Below are 11,092 nucleotides of genomic sequence, written 5' to 3'. Positions count from 1 at the left end.
CCGATGGCGATACCAATTTTTACAGATCAAGTAAACCGATAACCGATATTTTGAATTGATATATATGTCTGGTGTAAAAATTATGATAAAAATGTCCTAAAATGTCAAAATTAAGAAAAACAAGGGCTCTGACCAAAAACTTTCTTTAAATCTTTAAATCTTTCTTTAAAAAAAAAAAAATCGGTTTTGAAAATGACAGATACTGATAACCATAAAAAAATGCTTAATATCGGCACCGATGATAATCCGTAGAGCTCTAATTGTGATAAAATAAATGCAGCCTTGGTAAGCATAAGAAACTTTAAGAATCTTTCAAATGTAAGAATCTTTCAAAACCTCCTTCAGAAATCATCTAACAAACTCCTTAATTTTGAATGGTATTGGCTTATTCAGTGGCTTTTAAGGAGATTTTAGAGCCTCAGTATCAGTGTTAAGATTTTTTTATAGATACTTACTCGTTCGTACTATTGTAAAGTACTGAGTGTTTGCTTTAGGTTGAAAATGACAGATACCGATACTCATAAAAAAAAGCTTAATATCGGTGACGATAATCGGTCAAGCCCTAGTTTCGATCAAATAATTGCAGCCTTGGTAGCATAAGAAACTTCTTTCAAAAATCATCTTACCAACTCCTGACATTTGAATGTAAATATAGGCTTATTCAGCAGCTTTTGAAGAGTTTTTAGAGCCTCAGTATGAGTGTTATGATTTTTTTATAGATACATACTCGTTCGTAATGTTGTAAAGTACTGAGTGTTTGCTCTTGGGTAAAAATTACAGATACCGATAACCATAAAAATGCATAATATCTGCGCCGATAATCGGTCAAGCCCTAATTTTGATAAAATAAATGCAATCTTGGTAAGCATAAGAAACTTTAAGAATTATTCAAATATAAGAATCTTTCTTCTTTCAAAAATCATCTTACAGACTCCTGCCTTTTGAATTGTATATATCGGCTTATTCAGTGGCTTTTAACAAGATTTTAGAGCCTCAGTATCAGTGTTAATTTTTCTCAGTATCAAGCCCTAATTTTGATCAAATAAATGCAGCCTTTTAAGCATAAGAAACGTTAAGAATCAAAACTTAAATAAATGCAGCCTTGGTAAGCATAAGAAACTTTTTCAAACATAAGAATCTTTCAAAAACTTATTTAAAAATTATATTACCTTATATTACCTCATTCAGTGGCTTTGAATTGGATTTTAGAGCCTCAGTATGAGTGTTCTGATTTTTTTTTATAGATACATAATCATGCATACTATTCTGAAGTACTCAATGTTTGCTTTCTACTTAAAAACGGTCTGATATCTCTTTGTTGTCAGTAAGTAATCAGGCTCTCAAAGTTCTTCTTTTCATGCTTTTCCACTTCCAAATCTCAGCCGTTTAAACCTTAATGAGAGGATTTTCCTCTTATGTTTATAGATCTAATTACTCATGTGCAAAAATGACTTGATAAATCTGTCATTCCAAGCACAGCTGCCCCACAGTGCTGTTTACATTATTGTTTATATAAAAGAGGGGCCCAGGGGCCACATTAATGATGATCCTAGCCCCCACCTCAAACAAGAGCCTCCAGCCTCTTCATAAAACCCCTGAAGCCCCCCCCCACCCCCCTTATTGGACGTGCATGTTAATGCTAGGGCTCTTTTGGGAATTCTGTCAATAAGCGCAGGTGTCCACAAAAGCCTAAAAAAAAGAGAACTGTGATTTTGAGTGCCATTAAGATGTGTTATAAAGCCACTGTCAACACACCATCTTTCAATGAACAACATAATATAGCATAATTAGCCATATTTGCATTTTGCAACCTCTTTGCGGATAGGGCAGATTGTATTTTGTGCTGGCATATGGGCTCCCTTCAACACCATGGCACGGTGGATTATTAGTGGATTTCATTGGTGGTTGTAGTTTTTCACAAGGCTTTGCAAAAGCAATGGAACCGCTGAGTCGGGTCAATCAATCCTTTTTCTTTTTTTTCTGCGCGCTTGTAGTTGCGGCACGACTCATTCTTCTGAGAATATGGTGTAATGCATGGCTCATCTGACGAGAAGAGCTTTTGATAATGAAGGTGTTATGGATTAAGCATAGTGCTATTGTGCTCTCCAGCTCATGTTTATGCTGTGTTTTTTTTTGGTCGATAATGGAAACAACCTATTAAATGAGTACTCCTGCCAAAATTATTGTTTTGTTTATCATTATGTATTCATCCAGTTGGCATTTCAAACATGTACTCTCGTTTTCCTGAGGAACACAACAGGAAAATGTTTGAAGATTTGTACCGGTTGCTATTTTCCATGAGAATGAAGACTCTAAAATGTCAAAATTAGAATTTATAACTTTTCTGAAGCCATGCATTTATTTACTAATAATCTTCCCCTTCAGTAAGCTGTTAAAGAATATTTTTTTCTAATAATGTACTCACCCCCATGTCATCCAGTTCATGTTCATGTCTTTCTTTCTTCAGGTGAAATGAAATTATGTTTTTTGAGGAAAATATGCCAGGATTTTTCTTCAAATAGTGGACTTCAATGGGAGCCAACAGGTTGAAGGTCCAAATTGCAGTTTCAATGCAGCTTTAAAGGGTCTTATTTAGCAAAACAATCTGTCATTTTCTACAAAAAAGTACCAAACCAGTGTTTACAAAGCGAACGCGCAAAGAAAGTCACTCTCACAATGTTGAACGATTTTGAATTTGGAGGAGAAAATTTGAGTTTTTCGCCCTACTCTACCTTTTTGAAACAAAGTACATGATGAAGATGAAGAACTAACCACGCTTGATCTTTCCAATGTGAAAAACGTTAAAAAGTATATCAGTTTTTATCTTTTTTAGGAAATGGCCAATCATTTCGCTAAATAAGACCCTTATTCCTCGGCTGGGATCATGTAGAGCCCTTTAAAACTGCATTGTGGACTGGCTCTCATTGAAGTCCACTATATGGAGAAAAATCCTGGAATGTTTTCCTCTAAAATCGTAACTTCTTTTCGATTGAAGAAAGAAAGACATGAACATCAACTGGATGGAGTGAGTTGAACTCGAGAACTTATCAGTTCAATTCATGAACCAATTATTCAGACCTGTTTAGCCAACAAGATTGGTCAATTTATTGAAAAGATTTCATCATTTCTCATGAACTCTCATAAACATTTAAGGTAGATCAAATTTCATTTTCTTTACACAAAGCTATTGTACATCTCTAGAACAATAGAGTCTTATTGAAGTGATGCTTTTATGGTACTTTTGTGTCCTTTTCAGAGGATTGAAAGCCCATCTTTCCATTCATTGTAACTGCATAGAAAAGAGCAACCAGTATAATTAGATCTTCACAAACATCGTTTTTGTGTTTCATGTTTGGAACAACATGAGGGTGAGTAAATAATGACAGAATTTTCATTTGTGAACTATTCCTTTAAGAAAACAGATGGCAATGCATTCATCTTTTCATCCTTCTGTTTCATAAAGGAAATATGGAGGACAGTGAAAACAAACAAGAGCTAGAGCAGGGGGAAATCACATGCCATGATTCATAAAACACACCGAAACCAGAAAATTATTTGAGGCTGAATGGGAAGGCAAAAAAACGATTGTGAAAGTGCATGTTACTTGGAGCCATTTTTATTCTGACACGAAACTAATCTCATCTGCACCCTGAAGCTGTGACGATTCTTAATCTAGAGACTTGTGTGAAGTGCGGTGGTGTTGCTTGGTGTTGTCAGTATAGTACCTTTCATTGTGATCGATGACATAAGTGTTTGGGACAGGCATGCTTACCAGATGTACGCTTGCAGAAGCTCAAAGGAAACGCCTAGACAACAGAAGACACGTCCCTTGGGGAGATCAGGGGTGGAGGGGGTCACAAACTGGTCATCACTGGGCGGAGCTGAACGGGATGCACAGAATAATAGACTCCTGAGCTTTGTTCACTGCTGATAGATTCATAGCATGAACTATTGGCCAATTACAAACAGCAGTGTTTCATGCACTGTCATTAAATCTACAGCGCCATGGTGAATTATGTTTTAACCAAGTTGTGAGATTGTCGTTTGAATCAGTCTGACAATTCCTTCACTGATTGAATCACTTTGTCAGAGTGGTTATTAAATTAACTTCTGATTCACTCACTGAATCAAAGGACTTTATTTTTTATTCATATGTGGCATAGTAAGAACTGTATTGTGCAAGGTTTATAGGGCCCTATGATTTCCGTTATGCGGAAAACGCGGATGGAATCGTGGAATCCAGTTAAAAAAATTGCACAGCTTGGTTACTACACACATACTGAAGCACTCATGATGCTCGCAGTGTTTTCAGCCTCTGTCACTTTGCGAAAGTATTCATACTCCTTTATTTTATTCCATGTTTTGTTGTTGCAGCCTTATTTTAAACTGCTTTAAATTACTTTTTTCCGCATCAGTCTACACTCCATACACCATAATGCCAAAGCAAAAAGCACATTTGTGACAACCTTGCAAATTAATTAAAAATAAAACACTGAAATAAGTACATTCACTGCAACAAATTCTTTTCTTACTTCGATTTTTTGTCTTGTTTCCAGCCAAAATATCTAAAAATTCTTAAATCAAGGATTTTCTACACCTTGTAATTTTCAAAAGAGTTTTCAGAAAAAAACAAGTCAAAATTAAGTTTGTTTTTGCTTGAAACAAGCAAAATAATCTGCCATGTGATAAGAAAAATATTCTTGTTTTCTGGTTAAAATAATATATATATTTTTTTCCTTACCCCATTGGCAGATTATTCTCACTCCCAAAACAAGACAATAATTTTTAGTCATCTAGAAAGTCCTTCTTATTTTAAGAATTTTTAGATATTTTGGCTGGAAACAAGACAAAAAAATCGAAGAAAAGCATTTTTTGCAGTGTTGCATAAGTATTCATACCCTTAACTCTATATACTGCAAAAAATGCTTTTCTTACTTAGATTTTTTTGTCTTGTTTCCAACCAAAATATCTAAATAAATCTTAAAATAAGAAGGATATTCTAGATGAGTAAAAACGATTGTCTTGTTTTCAGAAAAACAAGTCAAAATTAAGTGCATTTTTGCTTGAAACAAGCAAAATAATCTGCAATGGGGTAAGAAAAATAATCTTGTTTTCTGTTTGAAAACAAGCAAAAACTCATTTAATTTTGACTTGTTTTTTTCTGAAAACAAGAAAATAATTTTTACTTGTTTAGAAAATCCTTCTTGATTTAAGAATTTTTAGATATTTTGGCTGGAAACAAGACAAAACATCTAAGTAAGAAAGCATTTTTTGCAGTGTAATGGAGGATACATGCTTCTGTGAACTGTCAATGCAGCAGAATTATTTTTTTTGAACTCTTCCGCAGATCTGTTCCTTGACGCAAGTCTGTTTCTGAGCTCTATAGGCAGTTATTTTGACCTCAGGGCTTGGATTTTACCCTGATAAGCATTTTCAGCTGTTAAACCTTTACTGAGAGGTGTGTGCCTTTTCAAATCATACTCCTTCAAATGAATTTGCCACAGTTTAACTCCATTCGAAGTGTAGTAACATCTACAAGTGATTTGAGTGCTCCTGAGCTAAATTTCAAGTGTCCTACAAATACTGAATACTTATGCAACAAAATCATTTCAGTTTTTTATTTCTAATAAATTTGCAAAGTTGTTACAAACCTGTTTTGTGCTTTGTCATTATGGTGTATGGAGTGTAGATTGATTTGGGGGAAAATGTCATTTAAAGCAGTTTAACATAAGGCTGAAACAACAAAACATTAACAAATGAAGGGGTATGAATACTTTCGCAAGCCACTGTAAATATACAGTAATCTCACTTCATGAGCATTTTACTGTTTCATTTGAGAAAAACTATTGTCATATCATATACAAAGAGAAACGTAAAGGTCTTCACAGCAACCTGTCAAAATAAAAGTCTGGTTTAACTTGAAGAAACTGTGACAGAAATATAGGACTTAATATTATAATAGTACTACTAATAATACAAATTTAATTAAAACATTTTTCACACTAATCACACTATTTTTCATACACGTTTTACCATTAATTTTGGTTGTGCAGCACTTTGTTTGTCAAAAAAAAGGATAGGTTTGTTTCATTTTCATTTGACTAAAGGATAATCTAATGTTTTATGCCTTTGTTTACCACAGAATAATTAAATACACAACACAGTATTTCTGCAAAAAATAAAAATAATAATAAATTAGTTTTTTTTGTAAAATTAATTAAAGATCCTTTTGATAATTAAAATTAAATCAGTATTTCATATGGCCATAAAAATAAAATTTTTGTTGAACTTTTAATAAGTAGCGGTTATATTGTGTATGTTTCATGACTTCAATTAATTAGATATGATTTTTGTCATGATTTTAATACAATTTAATTTAACCATTAAAACAGAGTAAAGAAAAATTGAGACAGAAAAAACGGAATCCAGAAAAGTTGAAACGGGAAAAAATGCATTTTGAAAAAAAAAAATAATAATAAATTAATTTGGAAAAAAAATAAAATAAAACTAATTTCATAGGTTTCTAGGTTTTTGATAATTAAATTATTTCTCTCCATATGACAGTAGTTTAAATTTGACTCAAAGGCTTCGAATATTGTCTAAAATATTTTCTCTTGTATTTATGCTGTATTTATGACAGCTTTGCTGTTTTTTCAAACAAATTTTTATTGTTTATATATAAATGAATTAATCAGGTATGTTGTGATTCCAAAATATTCCAAATTAAAAATCTGTGTGAATTCTTTTTCAATAAAATCAGCATTTTTATAATTGGAATAATCATTAATTAATTCTTAAAATAAATATACCAATAAGTTAGATTGATATTAATTAAAAAGGATTGATGTTAATAATAAATGTTACAAAGAAAAAAAATAAAACATTTTCAGCAAGTTGAAATATTTAATATATTTGATCCACTGGTTGGACTATAGGGTTGAACCAGGTCTCCCCTGCTGCAAAAACACTGAATAGGAAACACTTAAATACAGCATCTCAGTGCGACTAAGTCATTTGATATTCATCCTGCTATTGAACCCTCTAAAGCCTCTATTGATGTTCACTTGAGTAGATGTTTGAAAATGCAACCGCTAAAACATGAATGTCACTGTGACCTCAACAGCTTCATTTAACAACCTTCATCCTGAATCTTTGCTTTTTACTATTCCCCATTACATCACAAGGCAAAGCAAGTGATTCAATGCCGTGATTTTTCTTTAGTTTCCTTCCCAGAAAAGACCTTGAGCATCTGCGTTTGTTAAGTGCAGCTTCTTGTGAATGCAGCTGGAGGCACTGGTGCTATTAGCATTAGCTTTAGGAGGCTGGCTGCTTGTAGGTCCTTTGGGGATAAAACCGTGACCCTGTCCCGGTCTGCTTTTGGAAGTGCCATAGCTTGTGGTATTGACATCAGTGTCATGTCCAATCAGCGGCTGAGATTGGAGCACCCAGAGCTGCGAGGCTGGACTTGCCAGCTTTAATTTCCAAGTCATCTCTGGTTTTTGCAAAAGGGTGGGGGGTTCGACTCCGGAGAGCGGCACGTCTCGGTCCTAATTAATCGCCTGTGTGACAGGGGTATTCCTCTGGCTGCATGTAGAATGTGCTTTCACATGTGGCCCCGCAGTCCGTCGTCTCACCCTGCCTTCCAGCTGACATCAGAGCGCTGTCATAACAGCAACCCCTGAAGCTGGCTTAAAAGGAAATCTGTTTACGCCTTTATGCAAATAAATGCTTACATGTCAATGTATTGTCCTCATCTTTGCTTTTTAAAACAGTATCTTTTTCCCTCTCTTTTTCGTTTCTAGATCAGCATCGTGGAGCGACAGATATTTGATTTCCTTGGATACCAGTGGGCTCCGATCCTCACAAACTTCGTCCATATCATCACAGTGATTCTAGGTCTCTTTGGGACGGTACAGTTCAGACCACGATATGTGACCGGGGTGAGATTCCACATATTTTTATATTCAGTTTGTGATATATTCTCTTCCCCCTTGCAGGTTATGCTGTCATTTTGTTTTATTAATACCACCGGTGTCATAAGTGTCTCACCAGGTGCAATGCAACATAACAATAAATAACAAATATAAGTTTTTGTCCTAACCTTTTGTGACCGCATCGAGCAATAAGACATTTTGAACATCATTTGGTTTCAGTCTCACTGCATTGGCTAGCCTTATAAACATAACAAAACTTGAAAAAATTTGTACTTTCGCAGTACTTTTTTTTACAGTTTGTTTTGAGAAAAACTATGGCCATATCATATACAAAGAGAAACGTAAAGGTCTTCACAGCAACCTGTCAAAACAAAAGTCTGGTTTAACTTGAAGAAACTCTAACAGAAATATAGGACTTAATATTATAATAGTACTACTAATAATAGTGGAAACACATTGGCCAAAATCCTGCTCCACGTGCACTCTTAATGGGATAGTTCACCTAAAAGTGAAAATTACACCATGATTTACTCACCCTCAAGCTGTACAAGGTGTATATGACTTTTATCTTTCAAACTAATACAATCGGAGTTATATTAAAAAAATGTCTTTGCTCTCCCAAGCTTTATAATGGTTGTTGAGATTTTGAAGTCCAATAAAGTGCGTCCATCCATCATAAAAAGTACTCCACACGGTTCCAGGGGGTTAATAAAGGCCTTTTGAAACAAATCAAAGTTTTGTATAAAAAAAAATTATATTTACAACTTCATAGACTGTAATCTCTAACTTCCACACAATTGTTGTAGGCGAGTTCATGAGAGAGTGGGGTTCCAGCGGATGACGTAAAATGCATAAGCTCTGGTGAGAATATGCTAGTCTCATGAGAACAAAGTTTTGTTTACTGGATCAAATGAAATTTCTCTCCTGTTGGCTTATATTGAAATCCTCCAACATATTTCTTTATTTGTAACTGGTGTTTTTTTGTTTTTTGGTCTCTCCTCTCCTCCTACATCATCTGCTGGAACGCCACTCTCACCTGAATGCACGTACGACAGTTAGAAAAAGCTAGAGATAAAGTTTTATATATAGATATTTTTCTTATACAAACCAATCGATTCACTTCAAAAGGCCTTTATTAACCCCCTTGAGCCGTGTGAAGTACTTTTGATGATGGATGGATGCACTCAACAGTCATTCACTGTCATTATAAAGTTTGGAAGAGCCAGGACATTTTTTATGTAACTCCAGTTGTATTCGTCTGAAAGAAGAAAGTCTATATATATATATATATATATATATATTTTTTTTTTTTACAAATTTGAAGGGATGTAAGCAAATGGCCTCAGAATGTTTGTGTGCTGTTTAAGATGGCCTCTCAGTCTGGCTAGGCTAGTTTTTAGTCTCTTAGCCTGACCAGCTGAAAAGCAACCAAAACCAGGCAATAGACCAACCCAACTAGGCAGGGAGACCAACTAAGACCAGTTAAGACTGGTTTTAAGATGAGCAAACTCTTCCTTCATTGGTCAGAATGTTTAAGATACAGTAGATCAACAAAGCTCAATGGGTTTATTACAGCTCTTGGTTCATAGAAATGATTTTCTATTCCTATTGGTGCACTCTCAGAAAAAAAAAACTGGGGCGGTACCTTTTAAAGTCACCAATATAGACCTTTTATGTACAAAGGTGTACTTTTTGAAAAGGTACCACCCTAGTGACAGCTTTTAGTACCTTTTATTCTGAGAGTGTAGTTTTGGTCCAATTTGAGTGATTGCTGTGTTAAAGGAGTTGTTCACTTCCTGAACAAAATGTACAAATAATTTACTCAACCCCTTGTCATCCAAGATGTTCATGTCTTTCTTTCTTCAGTCCTAAAGAAATTATGTTTCTTGAGGAAAACATTTCAGGAATGTTCTCCATATAGTGGACTTCTATGGTGCTTGTGAGTATGAACTTCCAAAATGCAGTTTAAATGCAGCTTCAAAGGGCTGTAAACGAGGAAGAAGGGTCTTATCTAGCGAAACGATCGGTTATTCAAAATCGTCCTACATTGCTGCAGAAGTACCAACCCAGTGTTTACAAAGTGAACATGCAAAGAAGGTCAAATGCCCTTTACAAAAAAAGATAAAACAGCAATGTACTGTAGGATGATTTTTAAAGTTGGAAGAGTTTTTCGACATACCCTAACTGTCATGGACCAGAATACACAGAGTTCATGCAGAGCTAGACAAGGCGAGCGTTTGAGGTTAAAAAGTATATAAATTGTAATATTTGTTAAAACAACGGATCATTTAGCTAGATAAGATCCTTCTTTCTCTGGAATTGATTTAGAGCCCTGTTGAAGATGCATTCAAACTGCATTTTGGAAGTTCAAGCTCGCAGACTCTACAGAAGTCCACTATATGGAGAACGTTCCTGAAATGTTTTCCTCAAGAAACATCATTTCTTTATGACTAAATAAAGAAAGACATGAACATCTTGGAAGACAAGGGGGTGAGTAAATTATCTGTAAATTTTTGTTCTGCAAGTGAACTTCTCCTTTAATATATAACTAAACAAATAAATGTAGGTAGACATCAGGTTGACAGTTTTACGCATAATCTATATTGGTGTCCAGGCCATCAATCAAGTTGCACCTTAGAGATGATATTAAAGGAGAACCGTTGCTGTTCACCACATTGAGCATGGATGAAATCAGACCGCTTGTTGTGACAGCTTTTCTCTACAGTCGAGTTCAACCGACATTTAACACTCTGGTCAGCATAACAGAGAGATATCAATGTACTGACGGACCGGGTCATTGCCTCAAATGTGACTCGGGCCATGTCACCCAGTTGAGATGAAGCAGATTGCCTTTTTAGTGTTATGTGTCTCCCTTTGGAATAAACAATGCTCGATTTTTCAGTCTAGGAGCAGTGGCCGGCCAGAGAGATGGAGAGGGAGCTTCCTGCAGAGATAAATTGCTCACATTCGAACATTACTCTTGCTTATATCCGTTTTGGGGATGCTGTCAGGCCAGATAAATTTTTATTCTAATTCAACTTGGCACGTTCCAGTGGCTGGCAAAGGGCCAAATGAGGTTCCACTACATGCCCACATCTTCTGTATCTAATGTCCTGACAACATGTCAGATTTCAAGATGGCAGAATTCCGAGTCTCAG

The 11,092-nt window shown here is 35.1% G+C and overlaps 1 protein-coding gene across 1 annotated transcript in view; it reads left to right on the top strand.

The window, feature by feature from the left end:
* nkain2 (sodium/potassium transporting ATPase interacting 2) overlaps positions 1-11,092 on the top strand; it is a 228,413-nt gene that overhangs the window by 64,490 nt on the left and 152,831 nt on the right. The window contains exon 2 of the mRNA XM_073816967.1: positions 7,803-7,940. Within this exon, the coding sequence (XP_073673068.1) occupies positions 7,803-7,940 (138 nt within the window). The remainder of the gene's footprint in view (positions 1-7,802; positions 7,941-11,092) is intronic.

This window comes from Garra rufa, chromosome 13, assembly GCF_049309525.1.
Source record: "Garra rufa chromosome 13, GarRuf1.0, whole genome shotgun sequence".
Classification (NCBI taxonomy): domain Eukaryota; kingdom Metazoa; phylum Chordata; class Actinopteri; order Cypriniformes; family Cyprinidae; genus Garra; species Garra rufa.
This window is presented reverse-complemented; position numbering and strand designations above follow the sequence as displayed.